Here is an 18,242-nt window from a genome sequence, read left to right on the forward strand (position 1 = left end):
GAAAGTTGAAAAGTTTGTGTGTCTGAAACGCTATGTGATACAGTACAGTTTACACAGCACAGTACATCTTCTGTAGCTACTATTGCACTAAATGGTAACACTTGAATACGTTATGCAAATATGCAACTTGTTTGTTGAAATGTTAATAAATGGGAGCTTCCTCAAACAGCCATCTCTTTCCCGACAATCCCCTCTGTGCACGAACCCTTACATATGGTAATTAAACATTAAAACACCTGCAGTTTATAGTCCAGTGCGGCTTATATATGTACACATCATTCAATTTAGCTGCTGCGGCTTATATTCAGGTGCGCCTTATAGTCAGAAAATTACGGGTAGTTAATGTTATGTATACTGGATAGAATAGATAGAAACCCTATCATTGAACTGATTAAAGAAATGCTAATGAAATGTAATGCAAACTATTTTAAAACTACAAATAGTTTCACATTTCTGAACCCATTTAGATTTCAACATTTGAAAAAATAATTACACATTCTGAGATGTGAACATTTTGGTTGCCATTTACTCTTCAATGTCCGACTGCAGGCCCAAACATAACATTTTCTTTTGACCGCGTCGAGTGTGGACAGTACATGGCAGAGTATGTGTGTTAAAACTGTATGTGGGCCAGTCCAAACACATCCCAGCATTTCAATCTCACACTGTGACATTTCTCTGATATGTGTGTGTGTATAAGTTTGTATGTGTTTATCACAGCATAGCGGGCAACTTAGAAATTGTCATTACAGAGGGAGTTGTCCAGCAAATGAGTTTGGATGAATCTGAATCCCCTGCTGGGTTTGAAAAATACTGTATACACCCATGCTCCAGCCACCAAGGTACACACACACACACCCAGGACATAGTGCCAACAGACAACAACTGCTCTTGATTATAGCAACCCAAAATGGGCTCAATTTATACAAAATAATTGGATTGTTTTTCCTGCACATAGTGACCTGCATATCTTCTTGTATTGGGAGGTGATGGGACATGTGAAGGGTCTTTGGAAAGGTAAAGCAAATCACCTCTAACATACCTGTACAGTATCATTTGTTATTATCAAAAGCCAGAGAGAAAAACAGACACACCGAAATTCAAATCCTTTTTCACAAATCAGAGTTTAAAGGGACTTTTAAGAAGATTTATGGCAATAATTTGAGTCTTTACTTTACTCAAAACATCTGCTTAAGAGACAACGGCGAATCAATTTCCATCACCTTATTCAAAATGCTTAATTCTTAATTCTGATGATACCCTAATGTTTCCTCTAATGCAACACCAAAAGAAGATAGGCACCTTAATAGAGATTTAAGAGTACAAATATAGACAAATATATAAATACACCCACAAAATATAAAATCAATCCATATTTCCTCATGATGTCTGTCTCTCTTCTGACCTTGGCTGACGGCTCTATAATGGAAGACACAATCATGAAGACATCAAGTGACTGTTAGTCACCAGCCTGCCTAGATCTGCGTGCGTGCGCGTGCGCGCGTGCGTGCGTGCGTGCGTGTGTGTGTGTGTGTACATGCACAGGTATGTTTTTTTCTTCATGTGTTAGCATGTGTGTGTCCATGTCTGGCCCTGCCAACGCTCACCTCCCAGCTCTCCATCTCAGCAACGACATGTCACACTGTGAATCATCAAGCAGAGCCATTACTCAGGCTGCCTGGCCCTTTCTAAATAACTTCATAAATATTCTATGGGCCCGCTAAAAAAAGGAAAGTCTGAAAAGTCACGTCTCGGCGCCTCACCTACACAGATTCCATTAAGCCCTGTGTTGCAGCAGAAACATGGTGGGACAATTAATCTTGAAGGATCTGAGGCCCGGCTACAACACATGCAGAGTGAGAGAGAGAGAAACTGAAAGGGTATGAATTTATGGACGGTGAGCGAGAGTGACACCTTGATGGTGTTGTGAATTATGAAGAATTCATCAGCATTGACAGGCGATTCAACCAAACAAGCTCCTGTATAGCGTTTTTTCTAGACCACATCTGAATATAAATGACACATTTCAACAACAACCGCAGAGGAAAATGTCAAAATATCAGAAGAGAACGAGGATAGCATTAAATTGAAAGGTGTAATAATCCATTGGTCTGCGCCGAGACACCCGTCATGACCGATTCTTAAGAGGCTTCTTTATTATTTATAAAAAGTCAAATGCTTCTAGCTCGTGTATTGGTGGTTTTTTTCTTGTCAACTTCTTGGGATAGAAAAGCCAGAGCTTTAGAGCGAGAGGAAGGATTACAAGTCTGAGAGGGACAGATGTTCTTCAGACCCACAGAGAGGAAAATAAGAAGGAGCCTAGAAGAAAGAGCATGAACATTAAGACAAATAATATGAGAGACAGAGCTTGAAGAGAAAAAGCAGGGAAGAAAGGCAACTTCAACAGCTACCGGCAAATCCAAAATCCCTCTGAGTTTCATCCCCGTGAGAAAACAAGAAGAGGGTGCCTAGCCTCTGCGAGAGCCACACTGGCATTTCACAGACACGGAGCAAATGAGCCACTAAGACATCAATACAGTCACCCATCTCTTTCTTCTGCTTTTATCCACAAAGGGATGTGAAGAAGAAAAGGGGGGATTTAAAAACCTGAAATGAGCTCTGTTTTCTTCACCATGGGTAAGAAATGCATCTTTAGAACAAAAACTAAGACTTTTCATGGAGAAATACAGAATAATCTGCACTATTGAATATCAAAAGCATGCCACTAATGCTTCGACCAGCTAGCATGCTAACATTTGCACATTAGCAGTTGTAGTTGTGCAAGTGTATGCTATTCATCTTAAGTATCGGATAAGTTGACACTTTGATTGGATGATGGCATTTGCAAATGTCACAGTAGAAAAACACAGGTGTGAATAATAACAAAATGATGGAAGAATTTAATTTTGTGGAACATGCTGAATCACTGTTGCACTTTCAGCCATTTTAAATGTTATGTGCAACATCTGTGTTCATCTATAAATATAAATGGCTGCTTTATTTCAGGCTACAGCTAAAATACACAAATGTCAACTTCATGAAGGTGCCAGAAGAAATAAGAAGCACCAAAAACATTTGGTTACAGGCACAATGGACCTCTGTACAAATTGTGGTGGTGGACGAACCAACAGCACATTACTATAAGAGTTGTCTTCCTATGTGGAGCAGGAAGGGGACCAACATGTAATTGTTACACTTCACTTAATAATTCACCACAGTTTCTAATATTAGTCTTTCTCTGAAATACCACACGATCAGAACTGATAAAAATGATACACCGACACACCCTCCAACATCCTCGTTAGTGTCGTGTATTTCATTTTGTCGCTGCTGAAAGGTCAACCCGAGCGATGACAGTCGGTGTGAGGCTGAGACTCATTTCTCTCCCTGCTTTCCTCTGGGAAAATGCCCTACCTGCCCCCCCCACACACACACACACACACACACACACACACACACACACACACACACACACACACACACACACACACACACACACACACACACACACACACACTCACCAATAATTTACAGCACCTGCCTCATTCATTCATTAGTGCATGTTAATATGCACAGGGCTAATGGGGTGTGTGTGAAAATGCACTTAGTCCCTACAATAGAAGACGCAGTGCAGCTTATGAATGCTTTAGGACACACTGGCTTCCTCCCATGAGGACGAGATGCATATAATGCTCTGTGAGTGCAAGTGTGTGCAAATATTTACTGGACGCTGTGACAGAGATGGATGGGAACATTAGGATTTGGTTTGTGTTGAATGTGAATTTTTCTAAATGTCGTCTTTCCCTTTGTGTTCCCAGTGATTTCCTTCAAAGGGATTTGTTTTGTCGTATGTAAATTTTCAACTGTATGCCTGTAGATGACCTACTTGTGTTTATGCTAATCTTGTCATGTTCAAAACCAGATGTATGTGCAGCAGATAGTATCTCCTACAGATAAGTCATTCTCTGCAGGTCGTAGTTTCATGGCACCAATTCATATCTGTCCCCCAATTCTACACATACACACAAGCAATACTACATCATAAATATGAATGGTATTTTCCATCTCCTGGACTTACAGCCTCAGCAAAGAGGACAATATTCAGCCACTGGGAATAAAAAGGCCCAGAACTAAAAGTCAAGGTCACTGCTGCGGTTCAATTCCAACATTCAATAGTGCAGAGAACTTTTCATGTGACATAACACAACAAAATCCCTGTTTTAATATGAATAACAATACTACTACTTTTTACCAGAAGGATTACAATATGTTGCAGCAGTCGGGTGCACATTCTGGTCATATCTCTTAAATAAGTTATGTGAAATCCAGCTCTATTTATTTGAACAAAAAAGGCTCTCAAAAACAAAGTCTTATTCACGATGAGGGCCTGGCATTCATCCTAGGGATTTAGTTTGATTGCATAAGCCTTCAACTTTCAGCCTCAGAGATAGAGAATGCTTTTTGTACCATTTTAGGACAAGTCTGGTTGCTTCATCTGCATTAGGAAATGAATGAGGTCAACGCTTTATTTCTAACAGAGAGTAAAGGGAAGCAATTTCGGTTCGCTAACAGAAGATCAAAAAGGCATGTCCAGTGGAGTACATTTGGATAAAACTAATGAGACACTTTAAATAAAAATAAAGCCGTGAGACACTGTACAGAAAAAAAAAACATCACAAGGATACAAGAAGATGCACAAACAGAATAAAGCCAAAAAAACATTGAAATATTAAAAACTAAAAGCTCAGTATGAGAGTCACATTGCACCTCATGAGACATTACCTGTCCCTCAAGCTCGACTTAAAACCCTTTATTGATCCACCTGTCTCCCCAGATCACGATACATCTGTGGGCTAACTATATTTATATTATTAAATAGTGTTGGCACCATCTTTGTGGTTTAAAGGCGGGGTAGTTAATTTTGGAGAAACCAGCTTGAGTGCGCTAGAATTTGAAAATACACAGCCGGAAGAAATCTGCCACTTCCTTACAGAGCCCCTCCTCCAACACACAGGAACGCGCACATGACCAATGAGGGCACGAGATAAGTTTGTGCACAGATGGAAGGCTGACAGGCAGGTAGGCCATCCAGTTACTTTAGGCGGGCCGGCTAAAATGATTCGTCGTGCTTTTTACAGTACTACGGCTTCCACAGATTACATTTTTTCATGGATTTTTTGTCAAAGCACTTCAAATATTCATTGCTATCGGGATGTTAAGAGCATTCCATGGAATATAACACAAAGTTTATCTTGAGCCGGTTTCTCAAACTTACCTACCCCACCTTTAACAAAGTATCTAAATCCTGTGCGCTTCAGTATTTGATGTGGAAGGTTGAGAGATTTTGCATTAGAGCAGAGTCTGGCAAAGATACAAGCACCATTTTTTTTTTTTTTTTTTTTAAAGGGACTGGAAAATGACAATATGCTAAGAAATGTTAGAGAACATTCTTATCTTGAATTGAAACTTGTCCTGGCACTTCTATCAGCAATCTTAAGGACAGAGGAGAACATTTAGACGGCAGTTCTCTGAGCAATTTTGAAGACACAGATATACGAATAGACACAATTTTCATGGCCTAAACACTAATGTCCCGTGTGCAATTTGCAAACCAGAGGGAAGAACCCTGCTATGCAGCCTCGTCTAAATCTTCCATGAAAAGAACATGAGCCGATGAAAAGGGCACTTCAGTTCAAAACTGAGCTAAGAATGTGGTCTACCTCCCTACAGGGAGCAGCAGGGGTCAGTCTGGAGCCGAGCTGAGACCAACTCGGCCATTTAAACAAGTAGATACAAATGAAAAGGGCACATCAATTTGGAGCGGGCCTGGGCACAGCATCTCTTTCTCTGCGCAGTGTGCCTCCCAAAGGCGGTATATTAGGCTGAAAGGGGCTGAATGGGGGCGAGGTGCTTCACTAAATAATGAACTCCTGGTGGCACAATTACTGAGCATAATGGCTGCTTTCATCCTCACAGGGAGAGAATGTGTGTATTTGTTTGTAGGGAGGTTTTGTGTGCACATACAGTAAGTAAATGCATCTCTGTGGGGAAAGCAGTCCCTGAACTATTTCTTCTAATGTCTGTGTGCTCATTGTAAAGAAGGAGTGGGATCAGCAACAGTACAGTGAGAGTGGAAAGAGTGTGTGTCTGGTTGTAAACTTACGAAGCTCGCCCACTTTGAGGATCTCGCAGAGCATCTTGGTAAGCTCGATGCTGCTGCGGCCGAACGGACACTCGTGCTTGTCTTCTCGGCTGCTGTTCTCCAGGACGATCTGAACGCACACAGTCAGTTAAATAAGCATGGTGAAACATATGATGATATGCGTGTTCTTTTTCTATCTGGATACAAAAACAGGTGTGTGCCCTTGAATAAAATCAGCAAGATAAATCCTGAAACATTAGGATTTTAAATTGCTTTGATTGATTTGCACGAGTGAGCTCCTATTATTCCTTCCAGAAAGAAATGCAATTAAAGCCTCTATGATATATTTGTGATATTAGTAGTAGATGCATGCATCGGCAACAATCACTGTTTTAAATTGCAAATAAGATCTGCCAAAAAACTGAAATGTTTCAATCTTACACTCAGCAGCTTTAAGGCATTCAATTACTTCAGAGTGCCTTGTGGTGAAACGGTATATGTAAAATATATGAGCAATTATTTACAGCTGCTGGCTTGTTGCACTGAAGGTCATTTTCTCATAAACACTTCCATTATGGTTTAAACAATTTGTCCTTATTTGCCCCAATATGATCCTCTTTAACTATGTGCTTGAAATTCAAAAAACGAGTTGAATCTGAAAAAAAGCTAAAATATTCACTTTAATTATGTGGAGATGGGGGCAGCACTTCAGAAAAGAGGCCGTAAAGGTCCCAATCATTTTAGCCGGTGACAGTTTAATTTGGGAAATTGGAGGCTGTGTCTTATCCCTCTGTTCTACTGATAAGGGCTGAGTCGGCAATACTAAGGCACTTCTATCTCTTTTCTCTCATTCAAGTCCAGAGACTATGAGAGGACGCACAATGTAATCACACACAAACACACACTGATTTGCAGGTGTGGGGATTAAAGTGCTGGAAGTGTAAAGTTGACACAAAAATCATACATACTGTACGTTTAATTACAATAGAGTGCTGGACATCTGCCATAAAAAGGTTCAAACTAAGCTGAATTAGCAAGTGGAAACCCAAACCCATTGTTCCCTACAATAGTGAGAGCCGTTCCCTTACAGACAATAACTGTAGGTATAACACATTATATGACTCCAGTATAAAATCCTTTTGATCATCAAAAAAAAGGGATACAACTGTTCAGAGTCATTGCTCGGGGTCTGATCGTTTGGACTGAGCAACTTTATGAGATGCAGTTTTAGCTGATAGATAATGTAGGAACGTGCCGGAAAATACAAACAAGTGAATGAGCAGGAGGGAAGATGGTTTGGTAGAAAGTGGTCAGCCGAGGTGACGTGAGAAATATAGCACAACATAAGTCGCTGAGCAGAGTGTGTTAGTGTGCCTGGATAAGACAGATCTGCAAACACAAGTGCACGCTCACCCTGATGTAGGCGTCCTGGTGGTGTCTGGCAAAATACAACATGTTATCCAGAGCCAGCATGCCTGGAGGGATCTGGGTGAAATCCACCGCTGGATTCACATGGTTCTGAGAGACAAAGGAGAAGGAGGGTGAGACTTTTTCCACTATATCCTTTTAAGAAAATCTTTATTCTTCTAGGTATAATCCACAGAATGAGCTATTTTTCCCAGCACAAAGCAATAGTGACATAATGACACAGGGAGTTACAAAGTAGAACCACACACTGTGCAGTATTCAAAGTATCCTTTGAGTTTATCGACAGACATTAAAGTGCAAATGCATAATATTGTATTTAAATAGGTAATCCATCCTTCCTTGCTGTGGCTGCCCTTTTAAAGCCTCTGAAATTTGTTTTTTATTTGATAACATTTTAAAAAACAGCTGTTATCAAAACTAAAGTATAGAAATGATATTGGCATTTCTCTATTTATAGAATTTAATCATTTTAACTGACTGATAATTGTTCAATGTTTTATAGGCACCAAATGACAAAAAGGGAATTAGATTTTTGAGTTACATGGAAATACATTGTTTTTATTGAATATATTCGACATATACAAGAAAATGTCATGTCACTCCAGGTTGATTTTAAAAATCAAGTGTAATGTATACAAATGTATGGCTGCCAGGAAGAAACAGTAGTGGATGAATATAAAAACCTGTGTCAGAAAGAAATCAAGTAAACACACAAGTAAGTTTGGCCTTCAACCTATACCCAAACATCAATAAAACTACCCAAAACTTTTGCAATAACACTCCTCACTTTCCTCTACATTACCACCTCCCATCACATTTGAATATTGAATGAGATGTGCAGATAGATGCTGCCTGCGCTGTCACAGTCCATCAAAGATAATTCCTCCCAGACATTTCAGAGAAGTCAGTCCACTAATGATTAAATCCACAGATACACATGCATCACTCTGAAGCATGATTTTAAAAAGTGATGTTGGAGAGGAAAGTGACAGCAAAAGAGAAGAAGGAAAGCAGAGGAAAAAGAGGAATGGAGGACACTGAGATCAGGCTCATCAGTTTGAAGTCTGTCTGACAGGAAGCAAACTTATCGGCTTAAAACACAAACAGACACCCAGGGACAAAATACACCCTTATATTGACATGGGAAAAACATTGCAGCATGTGCAACAATCCCCCCTTAAAGAAGCTGAAAGCATTAGAAGGCAAACTAATTATCTCAGTGGTGATAAAGTCTATCTAGAGATTTATGGCTTGTGTGTACCGTGTGTTTGTGTGTATGCGAACATGGAAAGCAGACTAAGGGTTTTAAGGGTGGGGACAAGGCACTCCAATTGTTCTTATCTTTAGCGAGCATACTGCAGTGGGAGTTTGAAGGGGAAGAGCCCCGAAACAGCTCTGTGCTTACAGCAAGCCGCAGTGGGTTTAGCTCCAGTTATTATGCTATAGTTAGACCACTGCATACAACACACACACACACACACACACACACACACACACACACACACACACACACACACACACACAAATATTTATACAGTGTTTCAAATACATTGATTTATTTGTGGCGGGCCGCCACAATCAACAACCTGATCAACTCTATGCGAAGGAGATGTGTTGCACTGCGTGAGGCAAATGGTGGTCACACAAGATACTGACTGGTTTCGGACCCCCCGGACCCTGAGGCTGTGCGAAGTTGCTGGATATTGGCAGGAACTGGAACATGCTGTCGTATACGCCGATCCAGAGCATCCCAAACATGCTCAATGGGTGACATGTTAGGGTTAGGGTTAGGCTTTAACCATAGGGTTTTCGGACCCCCCCAGACACCCCCAATAAAGCAAAACTGCACGTTTCAGAGTGGCCTTTGATTGTGGCCAGCCTAAGGCACACCTGTGCAATAATCATGCTGTCTAATCAGCATCTTGATATGCCACACCTGTGAGGTGGGATGGATTATCTCGGCAAAGGAGAAGTGCTCACTATCACAGATTTTTACAGATTTGTGAACAATATTTGAGATAAACGGTTATTTTGTGTATATAGAAAATGTTTTAGATCTTTGAGTTCATCTCATGAAAAATGGGAGCAAAAACAAAAGTGTTGCGTTTATATTTTTGTTCAGTGTACATCGATACAACCTTACGTGTTGATAGAAATCAACACGTAATGAAATAAGACCCCACGGTTTGATGATTGATGGGTGTGTGGGCTGTCTTTCATTTTGACACACAGAACAATGTTATAATAAACATACATACATACATACTGTATGTTAAATGGATATATCCGCCTTCTTTCATTTATCTTTCCATTCCCACAACAATATACATAAAGAAATGGCATATTTTGGACATAGTTCGAATGGTGATTAGTCATGATTAATAAATTTTTAAGCTGTGATTAATCTGATTAAAATTTGTAATCGTTTGACAGCCCTAATTTTTATATATCTGAGACCCATAATATATGCATTTAAATAGCATAATAAGATACCTTCAATGTAAAAAACTCCACTGCTTGGGTCCAGTCTCTGAGCAAGTATAGCTATGAGCCAAGGCTTTCAAGCCAATTGACCTCGCATGGCCTTGGGAGGCAAAGCTTGTCAAGAGTCTTTATTTTGACTTACTATATGATTGAATCAACTGAAGTTCTCTACATTTTCAATCAAAGGCAATGTGTTTTATTTTTGTATTCCCTGGGGACATAGAGAGGGGGTCGAGTCATTCCACTGGATGAAAGAGTATTTTCTAACGTTGCTCAAGGAGTGCAGCAAAGTCACTTTCTCAGTTTCATACCTCATACCTGAAATCTTCCCTGCATGTCCCAACCTTAATGACACTGATAAATCAGGGGAGTCATGCTTCCACCACCTAAATGCACACAGGGTCACAGGCTTTCTATTTATTCCTTTGGGTAAGAGCTTTATGGTCATTTTCACAGGTAAGGAGATAAGCTCACTGCAGCTATAATCAATCATTTGCATATTAAGAGTGCATGACATAACTGCTTGTATGTGGAAGATGTCCCATGTATGAACCCACAAATTAGTATTGCCTAACAGTTAATCTCAGCTTTATGGAGTATGTTACTGTCTTTTATCTCATTGTTGTGGCCAAAACAGAGCTAAAATGACAGTGAACAAAATGATATGTCACCTTTTCTCCTGTATGTAAATTAACTGTTTGCTATACGACTCATTTAGCATACTACACAAAAGGTGATGATTTATAGTCTAGGTATTATTTAGTGCTACCCCAAAATGGACCCATGAATCAGTGCAGGTTAATGCTGAAAAATGGCATGCTACTGACATTTGCCATTTCAGTAGCTTATGTTTACCTATAAACACTAGTTTTTCTGGAGCTTTTCTTTTACCCTCCAGGGGAAGGTCCTGACAGACAACAACAAGGGCTTTTGACAGTACATTAACAAGGAACAGGACAGGAATGACAACACTGAAAGGAAGAGAAAAGAGGAAACTGTGGCCAGCATATCGCCTTAAGAGAGAGGAACCAGGCAGTACAAAGAGTGGAGGAAGAAGAGGAAGAATACCCTAAGTTTAACATCTGTAATTATGCTGAAGATGACAGGGCAGTTACAATTCTAATTGACTGAACAATTATGACATCAACTGGTTCTGTACAATACACTGAGACAGATTCACCTCACTGTGAACTCATCTCTCATTGGCTTGATTGTTTCCATTCTTGGCATGTATCTGCACTCCCCTCGCTTCACGTCGGTTGTTCTCAGATGTTGAGTTAATCTCAGTATCAGATTGGCTCAGTTTTCTGCAAATGGACTGGGCACATTGAGTATGAATCTACAAACCTCCAAGCAATAGCCAGATATTTCTTTCTGACCACTTGCTCTAGACCAAATATTGGATTTGGATTCCTCAGTTGCTTGCTAGGAGGGATTTATCTATCTGTAGTCTCAAAATATCCTCTATTATGTTTCAACTTTCTTATTGTATATTTTTTTAATTAACATACAGTGCATCTATCATCATTATGTCAAAACCCAATTCGGAGCTACTAGAGTCCACAAGGTTTTTGCTGCACCTGGAAGATTTTGAACAAAAACTTGGATCCATCTTTTCCTTCAATGTTCTCATTATCCTTTTTGTAATTTGGGTCCAATAACAGAGGATTGAATGCTGTACAAACTGTAAAGCCACCTGAGACAAATGTGTAATTTGTGAAAGTTAATACAATTTGGTGCATTGAATCATTCTTCAGACTATTTCAAAGCAGCATTAGCTCTTCCAAGTGTCCCTGCATGGCCCCTGTTGTCCCTCTCCCACTGGAGCCAGGTTGCTTTCAGATTTGATGGAGGATCTTATCCAGGCCAGCTGTAGCCCCTCTGCTCTCCCGGTCCCTCATGGGTTTGGTGGAGTTGCAGTGGCAATGCCCATCAGCACTAAACATCAGTCAGTTCATGCCCCAGATTCACACATCATCTGCACTTCAGAGGGCTGGCCGGATGATGGAAGACATCTGTGTGAGAGTATCTGTCAGTGGGAAAAACATTAACTAACCGAGGCAATTCAGATTTCATGAATATTATTTGTTTCAAAAAGACACAACACAAACAACTTATATTTTTTGAGGCAAGAAGGAATTATAATCTGTGAATTTACAGATTGTTAGTTACCCATACAGTACATACAAAATTGTATTCCACACACTTCTCCCAATTCTGTCCCACAGTTTAAATTGTTAAGCACGAACAGTTGTCTGAAAAAGGAAAGCACAACTGCTAGGGATTAATTCTGTCTTTACTCCTAAGATATTTAACCTTTTCGCCTGTTGACGTTTATAACCAACCCTGACTCGTTATCTCCTTTAAAGAATGTGCTGCTGCACTCATTCTCAGTTTTATGACCGGTCAACTCTTGGTCACAGAGCCTAAGAGTGATTCAGTAGCTCCAGATGTTGGGGATATCTCCAGTGTGCCCAGCTGTTGATTAACTCTCTGTAAACTAGTTAAAAGGTCTATCGAGAGAGAGGCTGGGCAGAATTGATGTGGCAACCCACCCGTGCAGTCACAACCTTTTGCTGATGTGACTTGTGATATGAATTCTCCGGCCGATACTTGTAATAAACTACCAGTGTTTGACATCAAAGCTTCAACTCTCCTCGTGTCTCTCTGAGTCCTGACTCTCCATTGCTGCAGAAGTTTCCCTTACAACAACTTATTACCGTTGCTCACAAAATTACAAAATGTTTTTGAAAACACCTTCAAAGATTTGGAGGAAAACTTGGTCTCCTTTGAGGTAGAAAATGTTGTTAATTCTGACAAACCTTCACAAGCTCTTCAGAGGGAATCAAAAACAGGCTGGGATTCATCAACTGGAACCAAAGGGACTGAAAGCCAATTAAATGGATGAAATGAATAAATAAAGAGAGAAAGAAGACAGTTTAAATATTGATCATGTCTGCTCAGTCCCTTTACTTTCATTTATGTTTAGAACTGATGCTTCCGGTGTTGATCAAAAAATATGTTCTATGTTTCTCTCTTCTGCCGCTTTAGATTAAGAATATATCATCAGCAACAGCAACAAACACTGTTCATCTATAATTAAAATACTTCTTATCCATCCATACCAAGTGTGATATTTACCTGTGAGGTGTGATGTTTCCTGAAAGGGCCTGAGAGACAAAATGCTTCAGGCAACCTTGGGGCGGTGGAGCTGCCAGGCTGAAATGAGGCATTATTGTTGGACAGATACTGTGTGACAATATCTATGTGCCCCGGGCAAGATGCGCTTTTGAAGTTTATGGTTTATTAAAATACAGCACAAATCAAGAGAAGTATCTTTTTAGGCTTTTTTAAGTCATGCGTCGTGAGTGGAAGTATTGCCCTGCTCCGTAGATTGTCTATCATGGTGTTATTTTGTAACCTCTAGGCTCAACCGTTTCTGAGGTTGACTGAATTTATAATTGCCTTCTCTCACAGCTTTTTTTGCAGGAAATTTTGACAGTTACTTGGGAATGCAAGAATGCTGAATGAGCTCCAGGTGTCTAAATCTGAGTGTCTGTGGTGTAAGAAGTTGCATTAGTCATCATGATTTTGAGGATGTGATAGACGTCAAATGTTGCTATGGGTATGTAAAAGTCAGCTTTTTAAATAGAGATGTATTTGTTTACTTGCCGTGAGAGTTCAGCAGCATTAGACACATCAATTGTACCTCTCAAAACACGGTGGTACAAATCAGTGCTTGATGTATACTGTAGCATTTAATTACATTTTAAAGCCTTTCTACAGAAACAAAGTCTCGTCTCAAACCCATTATCAACGCACTGATTGAGTCTGACAAGGAGATTCTTCATCTTTGACTGCACTTTCTTATAAGAATGTGTCCCCATCAAGAGAAGGCTAAGTGCAGTGTTTTAAATCACACCAAATGTTTGACAACCCTGCAATTCACTGCACATACTTTATGTGGCATGAAGAGTGGAGGAGGTGGACGGAAATTCAGAAGACTGCAGGCAACAGGAATTTTAAGAGGAAACAACTTTTATTTAAAGTTTTGTGCAAGCAAGGCAACAAAGAATAAAAAAAAATACAAGGGTCCAACAAAGACTGAACAGAAAAGGAAGGACTTAAAATACAAACGTTTCTGATAAGGGGTTGAAGTGCAGTTGGAGAAGCTCAGGTAAGGGGAATGAGGTGATTCAAAAGGATAAAAGGCAAGGAATTGCTATAGGGCAGAAACACTCCGAACAGAAAACGATCTGATTGGCTGGGAAAACTAGGCTGTTTCAGAGAAGGACTGTAGATAGCAGACTTTTGGGAGCAGGGAAAAACTAACAAGTGTGAAGTATAGGAGGTTTAGATGGGCAAGGGACAAAGGCAACACAGGAACTCAAATGGAAAATAACTGAAAATAGAAAAAGACCACAACTGAGTCCAGGTCTCCAGGGTTAACAGTATTATAAGCAGGTGGTCACAGAGCCAGAATGTGACATAATGAGAAAGTGAAAAAGGAAACCTCTACATATTCAGGACCATTTATTTGACATTTTGGGAATTAGACTTGATGACTTTCTTGCCGAGAGTAAGATGAGGTGATTGGTTGCCTTAAACGTAAAGCTACAGCCAGAAGATGTTTTTCCTGGCAACCTCACGGTGCTATGAAAACGCTAGCTTAATGTTTCCCCCTTGCTCCGGCAGTCTTTATGCTAAGCTAAGCTAAGTTAACCGGCAAGTGTTTGCTAAATATAAACTACAGCCAGGAGATATTTGGCTCAGTTTTGCAAGAAGAGACATGGAGTGTATATTTAGAAATAATATACATTATAAATATAAATTACCTTGGGCTTTTTCAAATGTTAGTGGACATTAGCTTTAGGTTTTTACAACGTTTGGCCAACGTTAGCAGTTGGCAGATCTCACTAGTGTAGGTGCGCACTATCAACACAATCAAGACCAATTTTTTTAATCTGCAGTTACCACTTTTCTTTGTTGTTTTTTTTAGAAAATGTACATTTTGTAGTTATATATGTAGAAACATAGAAATACGTATGGTGATAGCATCCATCAAATTCAGTAAACTGTGATTAGGGTTTTAATGCAGGGGAAATATATTCACAAGAAATTCTAAAAGTACCTTGTTTTACTGGAGACAGGTTTGGATTGCAAGCTCAATATGATAGTAGAAGACAGGCAGGATGTTTTAAAACAGAGATATAGCCTGGCACAGGTTTGTAATCCACGTTGAGCGATTGTACCTGTTGAATTATTGATGTTTCTCCGCTTTTAAGAGGCAGGTGGTGCTACTCATGACAAACTAGTCATCCTTCACAGATATGATTTCTCATTCCTTTTAGGCCTCTGCTATCCACTGGCAGACTGTTAGGTGGACGAAAAGACACACACATACAGCCAAATATATGCATCCTGCATGAGCATGCACAGACATGAATGCTTTAATCCCAATAGTCAGTGTGTCTGTTAATCGGTTGACAGGTAATCCTGTGGTGTCTAATATTCCTTGAGTCATTCACTTGGAACAGACGGTGTTTACAAGCTTTTGGCATAAAGCTTATTACAGACAGACACCTGCATGTTTTGGGGGATTTGTTCTTTTACTTAGCACTGTGATTATCATAGATAACTAAATAAAAACCTCAGGTGGTTTGAAAATAATAATTTGATTTCTGACAATTACTAATACACCATAGGACTGTGGATTTGGTCCTTGATCACTTACTTGGAATCACAAATAAAGGGAGCTTAATACAGCAGGAGCAAGTAGAATTTACACAGAAACCCATTACAGCTTTCCATGAAAAATTGAATGTGGGTAGGATTGCTAATAAGAAAGACTTTAAATAATCTTCTGGTAATTTTTTTGATTACTCAATTAGTGTGTGGTCTATAAGATGTCAAACATGTTTGAATAATGTCCATCACAGTTACTAAAAGTTCAAAGTCACATTTTGTCAGTCCCAAAAGACATTCAATTTAAAAAAAGAAAGTGAGAAATCTCCATGTTTTAGAATGCTGAGAAACACTGTCTGCCATTTTTGTATGAAAAACTAAATAGATCGACTTATTGTTGCGGCTCTTAATGTGAGTATATTGTTTAAGACCGACTTAATAAAAAGAGGCCTTTAAAGAGGCTTTCTATTTTGCTTTCAGGGTTTTCCCTTTCCTGTGGTGTGTTATTTAGGTTTTTGTACATGAAAGTAGTCTGGAAAGGTAAAACCCAAAAGTTTGCTCCAGAGGGAGTTTATCTCCCACATACTCCCCTTTACTGCCTGAAACGCCTCGATTGAACTCCTTTGTTTTCTTCTGTAACATAGTGACATCAGTAGGTAACAATTGTGCTTCTATTTGGCTAGCGCTCCAACACATTGTATGTGATGGCTAAGAGGCGGGACACCTCAAAGCGGTCGACCAATCACAACAGAGCAGGCCAGCTAACCAATCAGAGCAGACTGGGCTCTGGTTTCAGACAGAGGGTGAAAAAAGGTGCTGCAGCACAGACAGTATGAGAACAATAAAGAGCTTTTTGAACATTAAAGCATGGAGACATGTCACAGTAGCGGCACACAAGGCAGATATGAACCTGAAAATGAGCATAACATGTCCTCTTTTACACCGACCCCAAAATACATTAACTTGTGGATCATATACAAAATAAAATTCTGTCATTTTGAGCTGATATTGGAAAGGTTATCTTCGTTCCAATTTCCCTAGGGTGCATGTAGCAAATATGGATGACTGCAGGTGTTTTCCCATCTGGTGTATAAAAACTTTAAAAGCAAAAGAGATACATCTGAAATCCAAATCTGCTAGGTGTTGGCAATTGGATTCTCAGATTCTACTTTAGCATTACCAATCAGGTCTACCAGCCTGCTTCATGTTGGTCCACAGCACTTGGTCATCATGAAATATGTATTTATTCCACACCGGGCTTCATTCCTTCTCACTCAAGCTCTTTTTATTCTCTGATGCACACAGATCTAAAAAAACACGTTGGAGGTCTTAAAATACCTGTCACATTTCATCATTGTCAAAATCTACTATAAAGTTTTGTGTTTACAGTAAAAGCCCAAGACATAGACACACTACATAAACAGAGAGTCATAAATAGGGGTCATCAGTCCCAGTTTCCGATGGAGAGGCTGATGGAGCTGAGATACATTAAACCCCTTCTCCACTCCGGGGCACCTTCATCCCTCAGGTGTGCAGATAGCAGATAAATCCATATTTCAGTGGAATACATTAAACTTTTACCCTCAACTTAGATTGACCAAAAAGAGCCGGTTTTTCATGTTCTTTCATGTTTTTCATGTCCATAAAATGATTCATATGACTTAGTGATACATTCTGAAAATAAGTTAACTGATGTCAATCACTCAGTATCAGCCTGCAATGTTGCCAACCATGTATCAAAAGCAGATAGACATTACCTCCTATCATTTTCTCCCCCTAGACTCATGATTTATAATTTTGTGCTGTCAGATTGGCAGATACGGCATTCTGAAATGCAGCACCTTAGTTATAAATGTTGGCAGTAACCGCAAACTGCAGATCATTTTCCCAGCAAAATGTTGTTTTACATTCTATTTGAAGAACTGGAAAAACTATATAACTCAACAATACAATAATGTTTGTGCAGAAAAGACTGCTGAAATATGTGTATTGTGGATGTTATTTCAGTTTTTACCACTGAAGATTCAAGTTATTTTTTATCATATGCATAACAAATACAGAAAACAGTCATTGGCGAGGAGTTACTAGACCTCTCCCCAACAATGCTAATTAAATATGTATAAATACAAATACAGTTAAGCAAGTACGAGCAAAATGAGAAACTAGACTTTTGCAAGTTCAAATATAAACATAAATGAAATATAATATAAAGGTCATTTCTGGTAGACAATATTGCAAATAAACAAAATATCATGCAATGTAGTGAATACATTATCAACAGGTAAACAGATGAATGCCCACTGTTGTACTCAACCACTGGTTAAAAAGACATCAGCGCTCCAACACATTGTACATGATAGACTAAGGGGCGGGAAATCTCAAAGTGGTTAACCAATCATTACAGAGTCGGCCAGCTAACCAATCATAGCAGACTTGGCTCTGGTTTCAGACAAAGTGTGAAAAGAGTTGCTGCAGCACAGGCAGTATGAGAAAAAAAATAAAT

General features: G+C 39.5%; 1 protein-coding gene across 1 annotated transcript in view; it reads right to left on the bottom strand.

Moving 5' to 3' along the window:
* The window catches only part of elmo1 (engulfment and cell motility 1 (ced-12 homolog, C. elegans)), a 56,232-nt gene extending 38,388 nt beyond the window's left edge, over nucleotides 1-17,844 (bottom strand). The window contains exons 1-3 of the mRNA XM_010778090.1: nucleotides 17,841-17,844; nucleotides 7,556-7,660; nucleotides 6,164-6,272 (exon numbers count right to left, since the gene is read on the bottom strand). Of these exons, the coding sequence (XP_010776392.1) occupies nucleotides 6,164-6,272; nucleotides 7,556-7,615 (169 nt within the window). The 5' untranslated portion in view covers nucleotides 7,616-7,660; nucleotides 17,841-17,844. The remainder of the gene's footprint in view (nucleotides 1-6,163; nucleotides 6,273-7,555; nucleotides 7,661-17,840) is intronic.
* Nucleotides 17,845-18,242: the final 398 nt, after the last annotated feature.

This window comes from Notothenia coriiceps, unplaced genomic scaffold (genome assembly GCF_000735185.1).
Source record: "Notothenia coriiceps isolate Sejong01 unplaced genomic scaffold, NC01 NC01_scaffold00018999, whole genome shotgun sequence".
Taxonomy (NCBI): Eukaryota; Metazoa; Chordata; class Actinopteri; order Perciformes; family Nototheniidae; genus Notothenia; species Notothenia coriiceps.